Source organism: Gadus macrocephalus, chromosome 14 (assembly GCF_031168955.1).
Source record: "Gadus macrocephalus chromosome 14, ASM3116895v1".
Lineage (NCBI taxonomy): Eukaryota > Metazoa > Chordata > Actinopteri > Gadiformes > Gadidae > Gadus > Gadus macrocephalus.
In genome coordinates, this window is record NC_082395.1 from 15,439,626 (window position 1) to 15,462,566 (window position 22,941).

Below are 22,941 nucleotides of genomic sequence, written 5' to 3' on the forward strand. Positions count from 1 at the left end.
GGCCCCTGCATATCCCGATGAGAGCTGAGGCTATAGCCCAAGCTCCTTGCCCTCTCAGCAGTGCCAGCGTTCCCAGCATCGGCCCCGTCTTTCATCTTACCACCATGCTGGCATTTCTGAAAATATCAATTCAGGGACTTTTTTTGTTTTGACATTTTTCTTGTTTTTCAAAGTAGAAAAATATGCCAAAGGTGAGGTTCTTTATTTTTTTGTTGTTGCTCAAAACAGCCAAAAGTAAAAGGAAATGGAAAACCTGCATCAATAGTTAGTAGAGATGCACCCATCGATCGGGGACCGATCGTTATCTGCCGATATACGCCATAAACACATGATCGTTGTTTAGCCGATCAACTGCATCTCAAAAGGCTTCATATTCTCCTTATGTTTTTTTTCTTTTTTATAAATCAATTTTATGTAGGATTGTGCTAAAAGTAGTAGACCTAGACGTGTCGTTATTCACACATCCTCATGATAGTTTCAACTACTGAAGGATTAATAACCGGATAGGAAAAGGCTGCGCCCCACTAATTCCTGCTTTATGTGAAACTAACTTGCTGCTTTAATGGTAGATGAGCAAGAGCGATTTTCAATACGATTGTCTATAAACGGCATAAGCAAATCATTGACTATTGAAACTATTGAACTATGGATTCTAAGCAATTTTTTTTGAATATGACATTTTTGGTTATCTGCGGGCTGCACTGAGTGAGGATGCGGGCCTGCGGGGCGCCAGTGACCCTACCCTGATGTAAAGGGAGCCTATGTGAACACAGCTGTGTATCTGGATAATGGTTTAGTGCCACATCACAGGAGGCAGAAAGAAAGTAGGCTACAAATATAAGCGCCTCCCTTGTAGCCTACACGCAAATGTTGCCGTCATTATTTGTTGTGCAGAGCTAAGTAGGATAATGGCTGCTGCTTCCCGGTAGTCCTTCTTTCCTCTGCCTGCGAATTTTGCTACTTCCAGAGCGTACATTTGATCATGTGTTGGATTCAATCTTTGTTGGATGTGTATCATCCATACAGTCTATGGTCCGTATTATTGCACCCTGTCTTCAGTGCGCTACTGAGAGTGTTAGGGCCCGACCCATTCCAATAAACAGTAACCTCACCAATTCCTTATCCTTTGTTAGTAATGTTTAATTTATTCACATTCCTTTAAATCTTATCTTACAGAAAAGCTCCATTTTAGTTAAGTCCAAACTAAACTCTGTAGTGCTCTGTTTTTACATAAATTATTGGAGGAAACTGACACCATTTAAGCTCAACTAATTAACAATAACTTTCATATAAAACTCACCAAGAACCCTTTATATAATCAGCACTAGGGTGGGGTGATTAATCGAATTTTGATCGCGATTTCATTTTAGCGTAAAACTATCACAAAACTAATAGAGTTGAAACAATTGTTCTCTTTTTAGTTTTTTTTTTATTAAATGTTATCTAGAAAGTGCAGAATAGCTGGATACATATCTTATTTTAGATTTGAGCTTCAGGGAAAACTGTAGCCAATTTAAATTGTAATATACATCTTACACGGTTCATATTGTATTACATAGGCAAAGTCCTGCCACAGCATGATGCTGTAATTTGCTGCTTATTTATCTAATTAGATGCTCGTTAGTAGATTATCAGTCACGCTGTAGCTTTTCCTAGACTACATTTCCTGGTGTTATTTGTATTGGAAGCCACAGTTATTGTAATTTGACTTTGTTGCTATGGCATATCGCCCCTATTGTCCCATTAGCACGCTTTAATCGCATTGACCTTTTAAGCTGTGGCGGGCCAAAGCTGAGCCATTGCGATGAGCTTGGGGGAGTGTCTGTCGATGATGCATTTGCAAGCTCCCTCAGCAGCGGTGAGTGTAATTAGTGTGAGGGAGGAGTTGGACCCCTTTTGTTTATTGATTTCTCACTGGCCTTATGAAAATCGATACCAACATGGCAGGTATGAACTATGCCAGTGTGCGAGACGCCGTTAACAGTGCCTGTTGAATCAGACCTTTGTTCTTCTGGACTCACACAGACTTCAAATGTTGATTAGTTCTAACTTTAATCATAACTTTATCATTGTGTGTGTGCAGAGCTCAGCCTCGGTTGCCAACGCTTTGTATTTTATCGTCCTAGTCAACGACCAGCTGTAGTTAAGATCTGACCTTTATGATGTCTGAAGGTCAAAGCACATTGGATTGGATTGGATCTTGGATTGTGAATGATTGTGAATGATTGTGAATGTGAACTTTTTGTCCTTTATGAATCATTCAAAATTAAAATATTGCAGGAGGTCAATACGTTTTAATATCAGAACCTTCTGTTTGCAGTCGCTGGACCCCTGTGCATCCAAACCAAAGCACATCCTCATTGCGTGGCGGCGTTTCATAAGTGGCTTTAAAAATATTTAAAAGGTTATTTATGTATTGAGTTGGTGGAAGATCCTTTGGAGGAGGGGATGGAGTATGTTTGGATATTAAGTTACTGCAATAAACTCATCTATTCTAAATATGCACCTCTGACATCCACATAGATAAATGACTCATGACATGAACAAATAAACAGACATAAATCAGATGCGATTTTTTTCTCACTTTCCACTGAAATCCAATTGCTTTATTTCTGATACCTGGCAGGTTGACGCAGCACATCTTCCCTGTGTCTTGTTGTTCCAGTGAATTGTTTGCCTGTGCACTATCATTTAAAAAGTGAGACCAATCTGTGAATGACCTACTCCGTAGCCGCATCCCAGGCTGTCCGCCTACATAGCTGACCACACGCTAATTAATCCTTTTCGCTAAACACATTCTAAAATGGGTTCCCATCTCGCCTGTCGATCCGGTACACAGTGAATTCGCTCCAGCGGCGTACTTATTTGGGCACTTCTAACGCAGCTTCCCCTATGCAGGGATAGGCGGTGACCATGCGCTGTCTGGCTGCGCGGGTGAACTACAAGACCCTCATCGTCATCTGTGCCCTCTTCACCCTCATCACCTTGCTGCTGTGGAACCGCTGCTCCAGCGACGTGCCGCTGCGCTTCCTGCCCCGCTCTCCCCCCGTCGCACCCAGCGCCAAGGCGGGCGATGCCAGCATAACCAGCCAGCAGCAGCAGCAGCAGCAGCAGCAGCCCCAGTTGCCGGAGCCCCTGCCGGTCGCGGGCGGGTGGGTCAATTACGAGGAGATCGACTGCCTGGTCAACGACGACGTGACAGTCAAGGGGCGTCGGGAGGGCGGCGAGGTCTACCTGCCCTTCAGCTGGATGGAGAAGTACTTTGAGGTGTACGGCAAGGTGGTGCAGCACGACGGGTACGACCGCTTCGAGTTCCAGCACAGCTACTCCAAGGTGTACGCCCAGCGCGAACCCTACCACCCCGATGGCGTCTTCATGTCCTTCGAGGGCTACAACGTGGAAGTCCGCGACCGGGTCAAGTGCATCAGCGGCGTGGAAGGTGAGGGGTTGTTCTGCTTTGCAGTAGACAAATATGGGGAAACCTTGTGTTGTACGACTTCAAAACCGGGCAAAAATCTGTTGTTTTCTTTAAACAAGTTTAAATAGTATCAAGAGCTGTTGAGTATCATTTAACCAGAGGAAATGGGCAACATACATTTTTGTTCTTTGACAAGGAAAGCATGAGTATTTATTTAATTGGCATTGCACAGTGTACATCCAGTGATTTTTTTTTTTGATCGTCCCCTGCTTTGTGCTTGCTCTTGGAAGTTAGAATTGCTTCTAAAAATAAGCTGTTTTGTCATCGCCATATAACTAGAGGCTAAGTAAGTATTCTATGTCAACCACTGCCCTGGTCTTTGTACGTTAGTGTGCGTTATAGCTGTGCTGCAGAGGTTGAGTGTGTGTGTCAACGAAAGGGCCTGGTTTTTGACCGAAGAACACTTGTTTAATCCAATGAGACCTGGGTTCATTAATACTTATTTACCTCGGGCCATAGCGAATGCCCTGAAACAAAGCCTAAGGTAATCAACGTCCTTAATGCCCAATCAGCGAGTATGCATTTAATAAATTAAATTGGAATTGATTGTTGGAAATTGCACTGATTGAATAGGAATGGACATGGCATCCACCTAATCTATTTGATGTCCCATTGGAATTATTGATCAATCCATCACAATAGCTGACCAAATCTCCCTAAGCATATTTGAGCAGCTCTGTAACATGAAAGGACCTTTTCCATTATAAGGTACGTTATTTGATTTGATGGGATTTTAACAAGACTTTGGCTGTGGGAGAAATGGAGTGCTCTAATTGAAGCACTGTTTATGTCCATTGTGGCTTCTCTTCTCTTTTTGGATAGGGATAGTCCAGCCTATGAATTTGATATACTCAAAGAGATCCTAATTTGGGTGCCCTTGGGTGGTGAACACGTGAAATAAGGTACTGATTTGCATGCTCTTTGGGGAAGATCCTTCCTTAGTTCCTTAATAATTTTAATTCTCTGTAATTGTATAGTTCAGACTCGCTAACAAAACGATATATTACCTGTTAATCAACAGTGTAAATTTACTTTATAATATATTAGTGTTGCACAGTATACCGATACTATAAAGGTATCACTGTACCCTCACGCAAAAAAACTATAGGATACGATTTTTTTTTGTGTGTGGTGTGCGTGTTAAAAAAATAAAATACTTTTATTAAAAAAAGGAGAAAAAACGCAGAGGCTAGTCTGTGGGCGTGCCTCTCAGCTCGCACTCAGTCACATCGGCAAATCAGGCAGTTCACTGAGCGAGTGAGACTGTCCTCACTAACCTGGGCAAATATAAAAACGACATTCGCAAATTCGCAAAATTCACATTCGTACATACGTATGAATGTGATTTTTGCGAATGTGCGTTTTTATATTTGCTCGGGTTGACCACTTCTATTCTAATAGTATTCTATCCCGATCAGAGAATTGTATTCCGATTGAAGCGTATTATATTTATTAATACGCCTCAATCGGAATACAATTCTCTGATCTGTAGAATTAATTTATTAACGTAATTTGCTCAAAAAGCAGGAAAGGACCATGCTGCTGAAATTGAAACCATAGTGCGATAGAGCTTGACCATTATTCATCTCTTTTACAGATATTTTAGATTTTCACTGTGGTATCGGTTCAGTATCGAGGTATTTTCGGGCAGGTATCGTATCAGTCATAATTTTGGTATCGTGCAACACTATAATATATAAATATTGACATTTTCGAAGGAGATGGCAGTGTCACATTGGAAACTGCCTGTGTGCATTTTGTAGTACGCCACAAATATAGCGCGTCCGAATGCTCAGTACGCATTGTGTAGTACGGAAATGCGTACTACCGCCACAGTATACAACGGTCGGTCACTACGCTATCCCACAATGCAACCGGAGTCTGGTAACGAACGAAGAAGAGATGGCTGACCCGACACTACCAACAGCGGCTTAGAAAGACGTCGTAGAAAGCAGCGAAAAAAGAGACATTAAAAAGAGTGAAAAAGTAAAGCAAGTAATTAAGTAAAAAGAGACATTTTTAATTTAATAGCAACGATGACGAGACGGAAAACGGGTAATTTATCAAGGTAATTTTGCCGGCATCTGAGGGGAGATACGTCATCTCCAAACATCCGGTGAAGTTTCGGCGGTGTTCGGAAGCGTTCAGAGGCGTTCTACGCATAGCTGCTCTGCTGTTCAAGTAGTAGACACTGAACAGAAATAGTATGTACTAAGTATTCGGATTCAGCCCAGGTCTTACTGAAGGCATTTAATGGTCAAAATATTATGAATAAATATTCGAATATATTCAAATATTAATATTAATAAACAAACAAACTTTGAATATGATTTTTGGGCAAAAGTCAAAGCCCTAGCCTGAGTACAGTTTCCCCCCCCCACCACATTCCCTTGCGTTCCCATAAGTAATGATGTTCCATACCCAAGTACACCGTGGAAGGCACCTATTTGTTTTGCGTACTGCCAATAAACACAAATAAGAAGTAGAATATTACACTTTTCATTTGATTATGTTTAGGGATGCACCGATTGTGAAATTCTGGGTCGATACCCATGTTTTTTTGTTATTTATTCCCCTTTTTGTGCCAGGGAAACGAACCCTAACCCCCCACGCACGCACGCACCACACGAACACACAATGGCACAGGGAGAGGCTTTTATGATTTGTATGAAATCAATCTGTTTATTTCAACAACTGCGCCATCAACATTCAAGATCAAAATTATTTCACCGTGGGCTTAGGCAGATAGGCCTACATGCGCCGAAAACAGAACGCTAATTATTTTACTGGACACATCCTGCATGACGGTGAACTAGACACGTGTTTAGCATATGGAAACTATGGCCAAAAAAATAACTTCACACTGTGTGTTTTTATCAATTTATTTTTTACCAGCATTCGTAGTGTTGATCAGCTGAGAAATAGCCGCCAGAGACGTAGACGTTGCTTAGCAACCGAGGACGCTTGCGGAGTGATATGGCAGAAAAAGAAAAAAGCCGCCTGTGTGCATGTGTGGTTTGTTTAAAGATAAATTGAAAGAAAATGTCGGTCGTGTGGGAGTATTTCACTGTCTCGGAGAAAGATCAGCGATTTGCAGTTTGTAAGACATGTTCCAGTGACATTTCAAGAGGAGGAAACATGAAACATCGGCCACTGCCATCGGTAAATGTCATCTTATTTTCCGATAGGCCGATGGCAGTCAACAACGCGAATATCGTCCGTTACCGATGTTCGTCCGATACATCGGTGCATCCCTAATTAGGTTTTCGCTCCGGTGTAGAAAAGCGTGCCGATCTCTAGATCCCAACTCATTTCAATGGAGTTGACATTCACACTTTGCCTACGGTTATTGATGTATTGGAGAAAACGCCAAGGAAAACCCTCTGCCTGCTTTCCTACTTCATCAGTGATGGCGTTGCACTTCAGAGGCTTAGATTGGTGCATGTTGCACCCCTACACATGTTTTGGTACAATTTCTAACACCTGATGCATATCATCCTCCAGCACCCATGAAACCTACTCAAGACCACTTTTTCATGTGGTCCCAGGCACTGTTTGCTGATACGTGCTCAAGTACAGTACACAGGGTTATCACTAATCAAACAAACTAGACTTAAGAGTCAAGTGTGCCCCGGGTGCCTGATGTGAAAGCACCCGGAGAAGCCTTTATCTTTCATTGCTCAGTATTGCGGTCAAATTGCAAGTTTGGGTCCACTCTCCTCCACTAAGGTCTGAAACTTCAACAGAGAAAGTGTAAAGAATGTTCTTGTTTTTCTGTTACCCCGGTAATGATTTTCCCCATCCTGTGCATACCTGATGAAATGTTCACTGATGGTTGTGTGATTCAGTAACGTTTCGGTATATGCCATAAACTCGGGCCTCTCCTTCTATCTCGCATTTCTCAGAACCATAAATATGCTTGATTAAAGCTGCAGCCAAGATTTCACCCATTCCACCTATATTTCTTATTTGATTTATTTTTTATTGAGCCATACAAATTAAAATTGGTAGTTGTCAATCCAGTTAAAAAAATATTTTGCTGTTAATTTTGCTCCTTAAAAAGACAATGGCAGTCTAAAAATGCGCTTTGCAAAGTTTATTGTCATCATTATTGGCTTCCACTTACCTCTCTCTTAACTTGAATCCCTAATAGATATTCATTATTTTGGTTGCCTTGGTGCCTGTTCCCCTGCATAGTAACCAATGGCAGACGCTAGCAACACCCAGACATAGTACTTAAAGGGGGAATTAAAGGACCTACCACAAGGTAATTGCTACTTGGCAACCAGTGCAAAATAATGGCAATTCCTATGTAATTATTGCAAATGTTCCTATGGTAGGAAATGTGCTGAAAAATCTGCACCTGTTTTGAATCATGTAAAAGTTAGCTTCTGACTGTTTTCCAATGAAATATCCTTCTCTGTATTTATCTTCCTATTTTTAAATGGTGAACAATTTTTAAGACATTTCACAAGCGCAGTGTAATAACTGGCTGAAATCTGCTCTTCTGTTGGAAACAAAGAACATCCTTCACAAAAAAAAAGAGCATTTGTGCAGCTATGTGACGTTCAGTCAGCCTCACTCTAGGCCATTCAGGCCAATGCTAGCATAGGTATATGGCTGACTTTTAAAGGGTGAAAAATGAATAAAGGCACAGAACTCTATTCTCCTAAACAGTAAATCCAAATCGTTCATTTGTGTGTAATGCTCCGGTTTTGGCTGATGACTGGGCGGTCATTCCCCACAATAAGGGCCCTGCTGGGTGGCAAATTGTGCTCCCTTTGCTTCATTGTGTCCCCCACCACAGGTGTGAGGCTGTTCATTGTCAGGGTGGAAAATGGGTCAGGCAGGGATTGAGCCCAATCCATTGGTTCCTTTGAGCTGTTCAGTGGGGAGTCGCCTCTTCAAGTCTTGTTTGTTTTTGTTTCTTCAGGAAGAAAAAACACACACAAGCACATACCAGAACCAACTTATACACACACAAATGGAGATGGCACCTGTACGACACGATTTTTCATGCTCCATAAATTAAGCCTAAGGCTAGTTACTATTCAGCACACCACATGCAAAAAAATATCTACTCACACCTGTTTTTCTTAAACTTCCATGCGAGAAATTGGCACTGCATTAATCAGTCTTTCAGTCAGAACCACTTCAGGGCTGAAACAAGGTCACAACACGGGGCATGGAAAAATGTATTTAACAAGCCCATCAGCATCACATATGCTCTCACCGTGCATTCTATCCCTCCTTATATCTCCAGACCCTACCATGTATCCTGTCTGTTGTCCCCCGATCCTTCTGAATGACCAATCAAGAACGGCCTTGTTTCGATTTAGCTGCAGCCCAACTGAAGGGTTACCGCAAATCATTTGATAAGGACTTCTCAAACATGATCACTTAAGGATGGATCTTTTCATGGTCATACGGTTTCCTTTATGAGATGGAGTCCCCCCAGTAGGGTTAACACTACTGCTTGATTTAAAGACATTAGAAAGTGTTCTAGATGAGATGGAGAAACAATGGGCCTAAAAGCCATTGCAGCCGGGGGGCCGTGGTTAGAAGAAAAAGCTAATGACCCCACCAGGGGCATCTTAAATCAAGAGCTGCTTCTATCTTTAGCTCTTCCTTCATTATCTCCCAAACCACCATTTTTTTTTTCCATAAATCTCCTTCCTGTTCCACCTCGTTGTCACACCCCATTTCACTCTCTCTGTGTGTGTGTGTGTGTGTGTGTGTGTGTGTGTGTGTGTGTGTGTGTGTGTGTGTGTGTGTGTGTGTGTGTGTGTGTGTGTGTGTGTGTGTGTGTGTGTGTGTGTGCACTGTACAAAGTAAGCGTGTACGGGCTCAGGCACAAGTAACACGACAATACAATTCCAAGTCTCACTCACTTGGAATTGTATTCTCTCTCACTCTAGCCTCCCCCCCGCCCCCTCCCTAGTTCTCTCTTCCCCTGTCCGAGGATGATATAGTAGTTGTATCTAGAACGCAGAGGAGCACTGGAAAAGTTGTACTGAAAGAGTGCGTAGAAAAAAAGAAAACTAGGCCAGACATCATCTTGCACAACCTAATTCAGTTCCAAAGTTTTAAGCCTGTACACAGGAGTCCAATGCCACTGAACTGTGCATTGTTCGCCGTTTGTGGAGCAAATGTGTGCCACAGAACTGCCCAGCCTCAGTCAAAGCCCCTACAGACTTATCCAGCACCTGCTAAGACATACCCACCACCTGATAACTCGATCCACCCAAGCAGAGCCCAGTAGTTCTCCAAAATGATGACGCGAAAGAAACGTGCCGGTCGTAAAAGGGAAGTATCGGTGGCTGATCCTCCTTGATCGGTGCATGGTTACTGTGAGGCGGGAGTGCTGTTCGATTGGGTGAACGCACCATGCTTGAGTTAGTGTGCAACCGGAGGCAGGTCACAAGTTATGGTATGGTAAGCAACACATATTGCGTATAGTGAAACTGTTGAAAGGTTGAAAAATAGGCAGGCACACTATTAATTCATTCAATATTTTAATTGGTTAGTGGGTAGAAATGGATCCGAGTTGGTTCCGTGCACCAAAACTAACTTTTTGGTGCACGACCCTATGTGTCTGATCTTGGCTGAATCACTCAAACTATCATGATGAAACAAAGAACCGCATGAGCATGCTTGGTCAGATATATTAAAATATATGTGCAAGTGCACTATATATTTACATATTTTGATTGCCATTGCAGCTTTGCTTTCCTAATGCTGGTCGATGGTGTTCTCTGGGAAGGTCTCTGATTTATTTGGATCACTTTTTTTTGCCATAACATTTGTCCACGTGAAATCCTAATGTTCCCAGACCTAAAGGATCCTGGGGGGCTAACCTCTGCCCATGATTCTCTCCAATCGCTATACCTTTCTAGCCTGGTTCTACCAGACTCTCGTACTTCACTTCATTTCATTTCATTTGTACAGAGAGTCTGGACCTAATCAATTGACAAACGTTAACTCACTTGAAGGCGGGTGTCTGTTGAAGTTGGTTTTGTTCGTCTAATTTAATTTATCAGGGAAAAATTGCACATTGTAAATCAACTACCGACCTACAACAACAACTCAAACTGGCGCACGACTTTATCGTCATTGTTCTCAGACACGCCCTCTGTTCGCTGATTGGGCGCCGCTGTGGCGACGCCAGAAAACCAAATTACATACAGCAGGTCCAGACCTAGTACTGAAGGGAAATTCAAATTGAGCGGAAGTACTTAGGCGGGCGGAGCCAGGCTAATACCTTTCTGCAGTAAAGCGTGTTTCATTTAGGATATTTACCAACTGTTTTTCACAGAAAACCTATTGGGTCTGAATACAGCTCCTCTTCCCAGATTTGCTTTTATTCTGCTCTGTTTGATAATGTGACTCAAATCATTCTATTGAAGATTCATATTGTATTTTATGGAAAGAGATCATTTTTTAATTGAAGTCAAAATACAATAGCCATTTTCCCCTTACAATAGCCAACCTCTCCCAGTGTCCATGTTTTGTTACCCTTAATGATTATTCCTTAATGGTTCCCCAAACCTCTTTACCCCCTTTATTTTCTATCATTAGAAGAGTTTCTGTTTATGGAATTTGGTTTAGGGCACATGTATACCGTTGCTTGTTCAATCCGTCTAATTGATTTTATTTGTGTGCATTAAACCAACAAAAAACCAAGCAACAATTATTTGTGTAGATGAACCGCAGAACAAACATCGTAATAATTGTGATTGGTCACTGCTCTGTTAAAATATCCATAATAACAGTGATGTTCCAAAAGCCTTGCTCCATGAGGCTCATTAAAAAAAAATTGCTACGGATATAACCTGCGGCATGAATAATCTTACAGCTACTGACAAATAAATAATAATTCTATTTTGCAATCATTGTTAAGCTGCAAGCTCCTTCATTCTATCTTAACGGAATACAGGCCGATGTTGAAGGTGCAGTTTGTACTATTTAACGGCCTCTAGCTGAATGGACTAGCAGAAATGGAATGCAATATTCACATTGCTAGGTTTTTAATCACTGTATATACTAAGAATCATGTTTTCGTTACCTTAGATTGAGTCCTTTATATCTGTTCATCTCTACATAGAAATTGGCTCCTATTCAACGGAGGCTGCCGTTTTGCACTGCCATGTTTCTAATGTTTTAAATGTTTTTTTTATCTTACTTGTAAGCTATGATCTATAGTTTTAAAGAGTAAATAACTAAATACATTGTATTAATCTACCAAGGAACCTCATCACTTGACTGTTAGCTTCTCAATGCTCCTCAATGTTTTATTGTGGTCCACTTTGTCCTCGTACCAAAAATGACATCCGTCTCCACCCCCCCCCCCCTTCCTCTTTTCCCAGGCGTGCCCCTCTCCACCCAGTGGGGGCCCCAGGGCTACTTTTATGCCATCCAGATCGCCCAGTACGGCCTCAGCCACTACAGCAAGAACCTGACGGAGCACCCGCCCCGTGTGGAGGTGTACGACACGGCGGAGGACGAGGACGAGCAGCAGCGCCGGGACGGCCGGGCGTCCGCCAGCGCCCCCTGGACTGTGGCCAAGGGCTGCAGCCTGGGCCGCGTGCACGACAAGGCGCGCACTACCGCCGTCAGACAGTTCAGCGCCCCCGGTGAGCCACCTTCCCTTCCACGCGTCTATCTCGTACCTCCTGGCAGGCAGGTGCTCGTCTCTCCTGCAGACTGCACACAGCAGCTGGGGGTGGCTCGGAGGAGCCAACACGCGAACAGAGTCTGACGACCTGCTGCTGAGGCCAGCATATCAGCGTGCTGGTGGAGGGTTTGGGGGGGGGGGGTGTTGTTTATTTTTTATTCCAAGTGTTAACAAAACAACATAAAAAAATTAAATAAAATTGGAACCATATTAAAAGCAGATATTTTGTAACAATTCCAGCCTTTGGTAAGTATCATTATTTAGCTGACAATCTAACTGTATAGATTGGTTCATCTGTGCTAGATTAAATTTATATCATTGTCATACCTCCAATGAGAGCAACTATGGGGTTAGCGGGGTAACATAAACTTGTAATGCAAAATAGGGATTGGCTATGCCCTCGTCTGCACTCGACGGGGAGTGGAACAGACCAGAGACGTTTTTACTCAATTACAAATGTCATGAAAACCTTCTTCCTGGAAGCCTTTGGAAGGCTGCGAAAACCTGGCGCCCATCTGACCAATTCCACTCACCTACCGCGAGACGAGCCAGACACTCATGCAGTATTGAGGACGCTCTGCCCAAGAAACCCCCCCTCTGAAACGAGTCTCTGTTCTTCTCCATCTGCTGCCAACTCTGTTATTTCTGAAACAATGATGTGGAAGAAGTGGAGGGGCCCCGCCTCCACCCCTCACATCCTCTCCTCTCCACTGCGCGTCCATTAGTTTTCATCATGACCCAAATACAATCACATGCAGGCCTTGTGGCTTCTAGCAGCCATGCAGAAATGTGATTATGGCCGCAATTTTATACCGGCTGCTATCGCTTCTGTTCGTATAATTTCAATGTTCCGCCATTGGACGTATCCTTTATCTTTTAGATACATCTCTTTGTGTTTCTGCTCTCGCTCATTGCCGCGTCTCTTCTTTTCAATCTCCGTAGCTCCCTCGCATATGCTTGGTTTTTCAGTTGAGCTCACGCTCAGCTATAATCCACCCGCCAGCCACCCCCTCCCTCCTTTACCCTTCTCCTCCAACCTCCCTCATCCTCTCCGCTTCCTTCATCTTTCTTATTTCTCTTTTTACATTTCTCCACCCTAGACATTTCCCGCCCTCACTCTTCTGGCCGCGTCATCCGTCTATGCCCCGACGCCTCCCCATCGTTATTATCGCCTCACAGATCCCCCCTCCGGCTGTCTTCGTTCCCCTGGCCTCCCCTCGCCTCGCCTGGCCTCCCCTCCTCCATCATGGGCTATCAGTACCAGTACCACCTCCAGCCCAATTCCTTCTCCCATCCGATTCCATCAGATTCAAGTTTTGCACTCATCATCAATTCTGCCTATGGTACTTCAGTCATCAAAAAGCTGCATGCTATTTTTATTTCTTTTTATATTGAGATTATTAATCATTTAAATGTCCTCTCCCATCCTTTTTCCCCCCGTTTCTTCTCTTTTTTTTTTATCGCTGCTGCCATCTCCCTCCCTTATCATAATTTGACATCTATTTTTTTCATGTTTTCTCTCTTGGCCTCTTGAAAAAAGCCCTGAAGTCTCCCAAAATCCACTTTAGAGCACTGTAGTATTCTGCGTTGCCGCTTTCAATTCCTAGATTTTTGGCTCGTACTTTTGTTTGTTGCGTTCTGTGCCTCGTCTTGTCTTTTTATTCTGCAACCACTTTTATGCTTCTAGACTTGCAATGTTCTCTGTCCTGATAGTTAGCATGGCTGTACCAGGTGCTGTACCTTAAGACGGTAGTGAGATACAATAGTTGGTATCCATTATGGCTTCTTTCTCGTTGCAGAGGTTAGACAACGCAACCCCTGCATGAATTAACTCCTTAATGCCACCATCGCATACACGCATTTCCATTTGCATGCCTGCTTGGGAAGTGGGCAAAAAAATGTTGCTCAGCTCACAGGTGCAGAAAACGCACGCAAGCACGCAAACGCACACGCAGATATCTGTCTCATCCCTCATTGCTAAGCATACCGGGCGCCATGTCGGGAAGATGGGATCTGGTCTGCTCCTGGCCCATCCCTTATTGATGTCTGGGTAATCATGGGGCCGCAGTACAAATCCACTTACTCTGTGGATTGCCTTAAGTAATGGATTTATGAGTGCTTTAAAGAGTCGACCAGAGGCCCCTGCCAGGTTGTCCGTCTGCCTCCACCGCTCTTTGCCCTCTTCTACCCTTTTCTCAACTCTATTCTCCAGTGCCCTTTTTAAATGGTTCCCTCCGCCTCCTCTACACCAAAGCAGGCTCATTTGGTTGGCCACTGCTGGCTCCATGGGGACCGCCTGTGGCTCGCAGCGCTGTCTCTCTGCTGCCACCCATCCTCCGCTACTTGTGCTGCTAACTCGCCTCCTTGACTCCCAGGTTCCTCAGGGAGCCCTGATGACTTGATTATAGAGGGCCACGGATCAGTTAAGTGGGGCAGTCAGTTTTTTTCATCCAATGAGTTCAAGAAAAACCCAACTGATCAACTGAATGGCCTAGGGAGGGCTTTTGGCAGAGGTATACAGCAACAAATCAGCAGCAACACACGCATCACAATATGGGTAATAAGGCAAGCGTCTTTAAACAGTAGAAGAAATGCTCAATAGGTCTCCATCGGCAGATACATTTTGTGCTCGCATGTCAGACGATGCCATAGGCGGCCATACCGAGCACATGCATGGTATGGCCGGAGTCACTAGAGCACAAAACAGGATGGCAACATACGGTTGGGCAGGAGCAATGTGTTCTTAATCGTCTGGGGAATGGATGCAGGGATGATGCTAATGGGAGAATTGTTGATGTTATGAGAGCTGCATTCATTTCTACTTTATACCGTCTTGCCAGTTGCTTGTCATTGTCACTTTATCTTCCATATTCTCTTCTGCCCTCTTGCTCGTATTTTTTTTTCTCCCTCTCTCCCCTGCCTCTTCTCTCCTCTGCGAGTCTGGTATCCATCTAATTAAGCCCATTGCACACTGACACTTCTGTATTGTCATCCCAGGAGGGACTTGTCTACCTGTCCGTTTCTCGCTCTCTCAGTCTCTCGCGCTTGCTTGCACACACACACGCACCATATCTCTCTCTCTCTCTCTCCGGTCTTATGCTCGTAGCCACCGTTAGCCAGGCTTCCTTAAAGGAAATCGCACTTGGTGACAAGGTGCGAGAGTTCTGACTGTGTCTTTCCTGAAATGTTCTAGTAAGTTTGCAGTATGTAAGTGATCAGTGTGGATTAAGGTTTGCCTTTCAGAATAGATTTTGATGGCATGAAAATGCATCATCAAGAGATTGCTCATTCTGATAAAAAAGAACAATCTACATTCGCCGTGGAAAGTAACCGGTCTTTACAGAAGTTGGGCTCTTGCATACCAATTGAGCGGAGCTATTTCTGTATGATCTCCTAATCTTAAAAGCAACCTCTTTTGGTCCAAAGAGATCCTAAGGAAAGGTTGTTTTCGTCTTCCTGTTTGTCTCGTAGTTCCACTTCCTTAATGTCCTCTCGCATCCACAGATGCCTCTGAGGGAGTGTCTCTAGCGTTGGGCAACTCCAAGGACTTCATCCTCAGCCTGGACCTCAAGTTCACCTCCAACGGAAGCTTCTCCGTGGTGCTGGAGACCACCGAGAAGGGCCCCCCCTTCGTCATCCACTACGTCACCAACACGCAGCTCATTGCCTTCAAGGACCGCGACATCACCTACGATATCGGGGGGCGCAGCACCTGGTCCACGCTGACCCGGGACCTGGTCACAGACCTCCGGAAGGGAGTAGGGCTGTCCAACACCAAGGTCGTCAAGGCCACTAAGGTACCGTCCAACCTGAGGGCTTTGGTTTTCTGCTTTGGTTCTGGCCAAGTTGTTCAATGGAGTTATTTCAATTCAAGTTCGGTGCACCAGTATAATTCTTAAGCTTAAATGTTGTCATTCAGAAGATGCTTCTATTTTTATTTTTTCTATCCTAAGTGTCTCTGTAGGCGGAATGCTCAAAGCCTACAATTAAAATATGCAAGTGTTGCACGAGTTTAGAAATAAGGTGAAAGAAGGCAAACTGAATAATGAGCAGAGCAGCTAAACATAAAGTGCCAGTCAAGCGCCAGGCGCCATTTTATCCCCCTGCTTTAGCGGCTGCTTGGGTCAGCAGAGGCTCGGCAAGCATCATGTTCAGATGTCCTTGAGCTGAGGCACTGAGTCCCAGACGTACACCGTTAACGGATTCCAGCGTATCTTTGTCCATGTCCTCCCAATCCGCGTCCCCCGTCCCCACTCAGATCATGCCAAGGCGCGTGGTGCGCCTGGTGCTCCATGGGCGTGGCTTCGTCGACAACGTCACCATCTCCACCACCGCCCACACGGCCGCCTTTTTCGCCGCCAGCAATTGGCTGGTGCGCAACCAGGACGAGCGCGGCGGCTGGCCCATCATGGTGACGCGCAAGCTGGGCGAGGGCTTCCGCCCGCTGGAGCCCGGCTGGTACTCGGCCATGGCGCAGGGACAGGCCATGTCCACCCTGGTGCGGGCCTACCTGCTGACCCGGGACCAGGCCTACATGGCGGCCGCCCTGAGGGCCACGGGGCCCTACAAGACGGCGTCGGCGCAGCACGGCGTCAAGGCGGTGTTCATGAACAAGTACGACTGGTACGAGGAGTACCCCACCACGCCCAGCTCCTTTGTGCTCAACGGCTTCATCTTCTCCCTGCTGGGCCTCTACGACCTGTCGGAGACGGCGGACGAGAAGCAAGGCCGGGAGGCGGGCCTGCTGTTCAGCCGCGGCATGGAGTCCCTGAAGGCCATGCTGCCGCTGTATGACACGGGCTCGGGCAGCATCTACGACCTGCGGCACTTCATCCTGGGCACGGCGCCCAACCTGGCGCGCTGGGACTACCACACCACACACATCAACCAGCTGCAACTGCTGGCGTCTATAGACAACGCTGCCATCTTTAAGGACGTGGTGAAGCGCTGGAAGAGCTACCTGAAGGGGGGCCGAGCCAAGCACAATTAGCCGGGACTATTCATGACATTGATACGCATTACGTGAGGAGTAGCTCTGTGTGGGTCGAGTGAGTTGGTAGGTGTGTGTTTGCGTGTGTGTGTGTGTGTGTGCTCGCGAGTGTTTGCGTGTGGATGTTTTGGTAAAGGCGAAATTAGCTCAGGGGGGCTTGTTAAATGGAAGCCCTCACATTTCTGATGAGCTCTTTTGCAGACTTTGTTTTTATATTTAGTGCAACATAAATGTAGCTCTCATCTCTCTTCAACTAATGTTTGGATTAATGTACAGGCCTAGTTTCTGAGTGCTTGTTTGTCTACGGTGTGTGCAGGCGGTTGAGTGTACGTGTGTTTGATCTGAAAGCAACAATTTGTGATGCTAAAGAAAAAGTAAAATAGTTTTCTCGTTTGTAAATTTATTCACCCATCATTCTTTCATGTCACCCATCATTATTTCATATCACCATTGCAGGTCTCCTTTTTAGTTTTTGTTGACTTCATACCAGATTTGCATAGTTTATAGAAAGCTTTCATCTTCAATAATTTATATATTTGGGGGCGATACTTGGCATAAGAAGAGGTTTAATCAAATCCATATTCAGTGTTTATTAAGTTGGGTTATTGTTCAATTGTTTCTGTTTCTTTCTCCACACTAGAAGATGGTTTACTTGAACTCGAGAACACACAGGGAACTTGACATGATATTGGAGGGTTTTAAGTAAAGGAGCTTTTTTCCGGAGGCACTCACTGGAAATAAAATGGGTGATCTCCTGAACAAGCTGTCTAATGGTGCTTCTCAGACCAATATATTGCCATTGAAATCTGGAGGGAAAACTTTGCTCCTTAAATAAAATGGTCTTCCCTTCTGTGGTCGGCACATTCTTGTGCATTGTTCATGTGATGAACAATGCTGGGAGAATCTTTCGTTCAGATTCTCCCAACTGTTAATGACTCGAATGCATTGAAGTATAAATAGGACAACGTTTCAAAGCGAACCCTGCCTTGTAATCCTCCAGTTAACACACTTCCATCCACCGTGCGTTCAGCTGTGTCAGGTCATTTTCCAATCTGCCCACCCCTGTTTTGATTCGAGTGCTTGCCTACTAGCGCTCCCTTGGCTCCCCTACTCACCTGACCGCAATCGCCCGCCCGTAGTTGAGCTCATGTTGATTGCTCTGAGAGTGGAAAGGCCCGACTTTCCGCTGGGGCTGCAGAAGCCAGCGGGCAGCCCCCGCTCTTGTCCCTCCCACTAATGCCCGACCGCAACATAAGTGAACCCGTTATCGCTCCCCGGTGGTATGCGGCGTCCCTCTTTGCACGGCTGAGGCAATCAGGTGCTAGCATGCGATTGGTCAGTCTGCTTTAAAAGGAAGGCAGCAGTCAAGCTGCTTGCCAGCTTGGCTCAAGTCATATATGCATTTCTTTGATTACAAATTTGTATGTAGGCAGTTTTGGATCATTGGTAGCATTGGAGGTGTTCACTTATGTAGATTTAATGTAGATTTTAATATGATCAACTGTGCCTCCTGATCTCAGTTCATTGTTTACTAAAGAATTCCCGATAATTCCAAAAAATATAAAGATGGGTCTTTCTTTCACCCCCATACCACTCTCCCCAGACAGCCGTCCCTGTCACTCGTCCCTGTCTTTACACCCTGGCTGTTTGCAGGAGTGATCGACAGGTGAATGCAGGGGTATGCTTGGCTGCACACACATACACATACATACGCATAAATACACACACCATATCCAGTCAGCGACGGGATGCACCTCCCTCCAAAAAACTAGGCCAAACTGCCAACTGGCCGAATATGCAACGATTCTGGTTTCCATGGTCATTTCATTTTAGAGTTTGGCGAGTTTTTTTTTTTTTTTTTTTTTTTGCATTTCACGGCGAGGTACAATGCATGGTGTAAACTATCATGAGCCTCAAATAATCTTAACGCAAAAAAAAAGTTTTGAAGGGGAAGAGCTGTGACTCAAACTCCTAAACTTGGAGCATATTTTTGACCTCTGCTGCCTCTGCCTTCATCTTCTTGCTATCTGATATAAATCCTTTTACGTATAAGCACGCCTTTAGACTGCTAATGACTGAAGTTGACATTCAGCCGCAAAGGTTATAGTTGGAAACTATGAAAATGTTATCCTGGAAATGAGCCTGCAAAAAGGATCACGTAATCCGCATGTGGGTTTTGTCTTCTGTCTGGTTCATTTTATCCTGGTTGGCATCCTCAAACAATAGCCTGCCTCTTTGGAAGCCATTTTGACAGGATACTGAACAGAAATGGTTATTTAAAAAAATTACAAATTTGGAAAGGTTTCGACATGGGTGTGAATCCTGATTTTGTGTTCAAAACCAAAGCATTTTTTTTATTTAAGTTGACTGTATAATTTCTGTTAAAACCTATTAGCGTTTGAACTCTTGAAAAATGCTGTAGAATGCTGACATTAAAATGTCTTTTAAATGTGTCTAAGAGGGGATGTGTGCAAAACATGTTTAGAGCATCAAATAGCCTCAATTTTCAGTGGTAGATGAATGGTATAATACATTTGCAGAAATGTATAACCTTTCGCTTGACATTCAACAGCACAACTATGTATTGTCTCATCAAGTTAGTTAGCATTATTATTTCTATTCTAGCATTTTCTTCCTTTCAGGAAACCATATACAAACCATTATTTGTTTAAAATAATGTGTTATTTGTTTTTGTTTAGAAAGCTGCTATTTTCACAAACTATCCAGTCCTATCCTTATATATCTATTATTCCTGCTCCCGAAAAAAGACTCACGGGCATACGACAAGATGTGGTCGTGTGATTTATGCAATAAAATGTTTGCCGGGGGTCGTTGCACCACGGGGTGCCCTAGAGAGAGAAAGAGAGAGGGAGAGCGGTTGTACAGAGCTGTCTATCTAAGCACAATGTGCACATGCTACCATTTTTGTATTCAAAGGTAAAAGATGTGTTTATAGAACTATTTGTGCTTTAATGAAAAATGCCTTTTGACGTTAATAAAAGCATTTTCTTATGAGTATTTATCCGTTTTCGTTTGATCCTTCATGTTTATCTGTCGCCGACCCACCCGTATGTGAACCTTACAATGGGTTTTTGCATCCCTGCTCGAGACTCTTTGAAACGGGGTGCCATCGCCACGGTGGCTAAGATGGCAAGTACTTACATCAACAAACAAGTCAACAACACAATAAGGCAAGAACTATTGATGGTGGTCCTCTAATATTATGGTTGGAGCTCAACTGATCTAGCTTTGGTAACCTGGCTACTGTAGTATACTCACTGCCTAACTGAGTATTGTGTGCATGTAGACCTAATCTGAAGCGATTCTGGTATGGTGTTTCCATGGTTTCTGCCATGGGTGCGCCACCTAAAATTCCGAGGTTCTACACATGAGACTTATTGGTAACCTTAAAGGGCCCTGAGGGGTGAGTATGCTGTGTGTGACCTGAATAATTATCCTCCTCCTTCCTCTTATAAGTAACGTGGGACTGATTAAAAAGTAAAAAAGATGGTTGCTATTAAAGCTTGAGACATATTGCACTAATGTATTGCATCACAAATTGCCACACGTATCTCCAATATAGAGATGCTCTTCTTTCCACTTATTTATTTATTTGGCACATTAACAATACACAAGACTTCTTGGTATTTGGTCTTGGTATTTTGAAATTGTTCAGAAAATCCAAAATGTGTTTGAACCTGCGAACCCTCGAGACGCTGACATTGTACATTCTCCTCAGGTAACCCTTATGTCCTCTCTCTGTGTTTCTGCCTCATGATGTTACGTTCCCTCTTTACTTCAGAATTGTCTCTGGTTGCCGTAATTATCTCTAGACCTTAGACACTCTTACTTTTAAGAACAGCCTCCCACTATACGCGCACACACGTTCGTCACTGTCTACCTTCAGATGCTTTGAGGCATATTGTGATAACGGAGGGATTGTAGGTAGGACTCGTACATACTCCCCCCCCCCCCCCCCCCCCTGATCAAATGAGCCAACTGTTGAACACTTATTGAATATTTTTGCTGTGTGCCTTCTTAATAGTGGAGGAGGGAAGATGTGCATGAGTGATGAATAAAGCATGCCGTGCTTGATCCCTATATAACCTTTACACAGGGACAGAGAGACAAGACAGACAGACGGAGAGGTATCCCTCCCTCACTGTCCTTAAGAAGATTGCGTTTTGTTGATCTGTCAAAACTGCTATTTCTGCACCTCCTATCTACCAACCCCCCCCCCCCCCCCCCCCCATCTCCATCTCCTTTCCCTACGGCGTACGCCTTCTGGTTCTGAATGTACTGTGTCGTTACTAGTATCGGCTCGGTTGGCTCAGCTCTTTCCAACCCTGTTGTTTTCTCCTTGTCAGCCAGCCCATCCTCACCTTGTCGTCTGGGAACACACCGTCTCTCACTGTTTGCCTGGGTCCTGCACCATCAGTCCCACCAAACTACACCTTATTATTAGTATTAGAGTGGAACGTAGTCACATTCACCATCTGCTTCCCACATTGAAATCAGAAGAATTCTTTGGTTGTTTTTTTAATTCAGACGATTGTTCTTCAGCTGTCGGCAATCTGATCTCAATGTTCTTGCTAAAAATTATAATCCATGCATTATTGATAATATGAATAGTTCTTATCATTATTGTTCTAATTATTAGTAAGCGAATAATAATAACGATAATATGATAAAGGGAATGACGATGGCTGTAAAGGCAAGTCACAGGACATGGAAATAAGAAAATCGGATCCACCATCTACCTCTCAGTTGGAGGAAAAAGAAGAAGGAAAAGTGCATTTGGTCGTTGCAGGGGTGGGAGTAATGGGCGGAAAGGGCACTGTGGAGTTTTAACAACCATTAATTATGAATTAGAGAGGGAAGAATCTGGCCAAGCTGACTGCCGCCGGGCCACATATAGAGCTCCGGGGCCAAGGCACTGGAGGGTGTGGGGGGTGGGCGGGTCACCCATCTGTCCCCCCGGCCCACCACCGTCCCCATCACTTGAGGGCTCGGCCCCCCGTGGACGAGAGGCAAATGTTTGATCTGATAACTGGTCCATGCAATGCGTTGCAATTATTACATTCTATACTGTCCTCCTTACTTTCAAACTCTTTTTTTTTATCTTTTCCTTTTCTTCTTTCCACCCATGAGGTTTCTTGAGAACGAGTTTGCGTCAGCAAGGGTATCATTGCAATGAATTCTTAATGGGGGAGGTTACTAAGTAGTTGTGTTGTATAGTGCTGCAATCAGGGGTTTGCTATATAAGAGGCTGCTTTGCTGAGTGAGTGTGCGTATTTTTGTGTTTGTGAGAGAGCCTGTGTGTTTATGTTGGTGTGTGTAGAATCTGACCTTTAAACACCCTTGTTTAACAGTTTTGTGAAATCTCTCCAATTAAAAGTGCTATTCTTTAAGGCTCCTACTTATTCTTCAGTTGTGGACCTGAATTACCCATATTTTTTTCATAGAAAGAAGATAAATGACAAAGAATCAACGAAAAAAAAGATTGAGCGTTTTGTGTAATAGTTCTCTTTGTAGACTAACATAAATTACATTCTATTTTTTAAATAGTTCATATAAAGATATATTTTATTTGCTCTATTCATATATCATTTAGATGCTTTCGGTTGTCGATAAGCACAGTTTTATGTTAAAACCTCCCGGCTATGACTTTGGAAACACTGCCCTCTTCTGGTAAAAATGTTTTATTACTGTACATTGAACACTACTAGCACGGCAGTGCTCTATCAAAGCACACTACTTTATCAGAACCAGTGCCTAAAGTATCAGAATAAAGGGGAT

General features: G+C 44.0%; 1 protein-coding gene across 2 annotated transcripts in view; it reads left to right on the forward strand.

Moving 5' to 3' along the window:
- glceb (glucuronic acid epimerase b) overlaps positions 1–20,160 on the forward strand; it is a 41,040-nt gene extending 20,880 nt beyond the window's left edge. For both annotated transcript variants that reach the window (XM_060070527.1, XM_060070525.1), the window contains 4 exons: positions 2,899–3,439; positions 11,845–12,111; positions 15,657–15,949; positions 16,411–20,160. In XM_060070527.1, the coding sequence (XP_059926510.1) occupies positions 2,914–3,439; positions 11,845–12,111; positions 15,657–15,949; positions 16,411–17,142 (1,818 nt within the window). In that variant the 5' untranslated portion in view covers positions 2,899–2,913 and the 3' untranslated portion in view covers positions 17,143–20,160. The remainder of the gene's footprint in view (positions 1–2,898; positions 3,440–11,844; positions 12,112–15,656; positions 15,950–16,410) is intronic.
- The last annotated feature ends 2,781 nt before the right edge of the window (positions 20,161–22,941 follow it).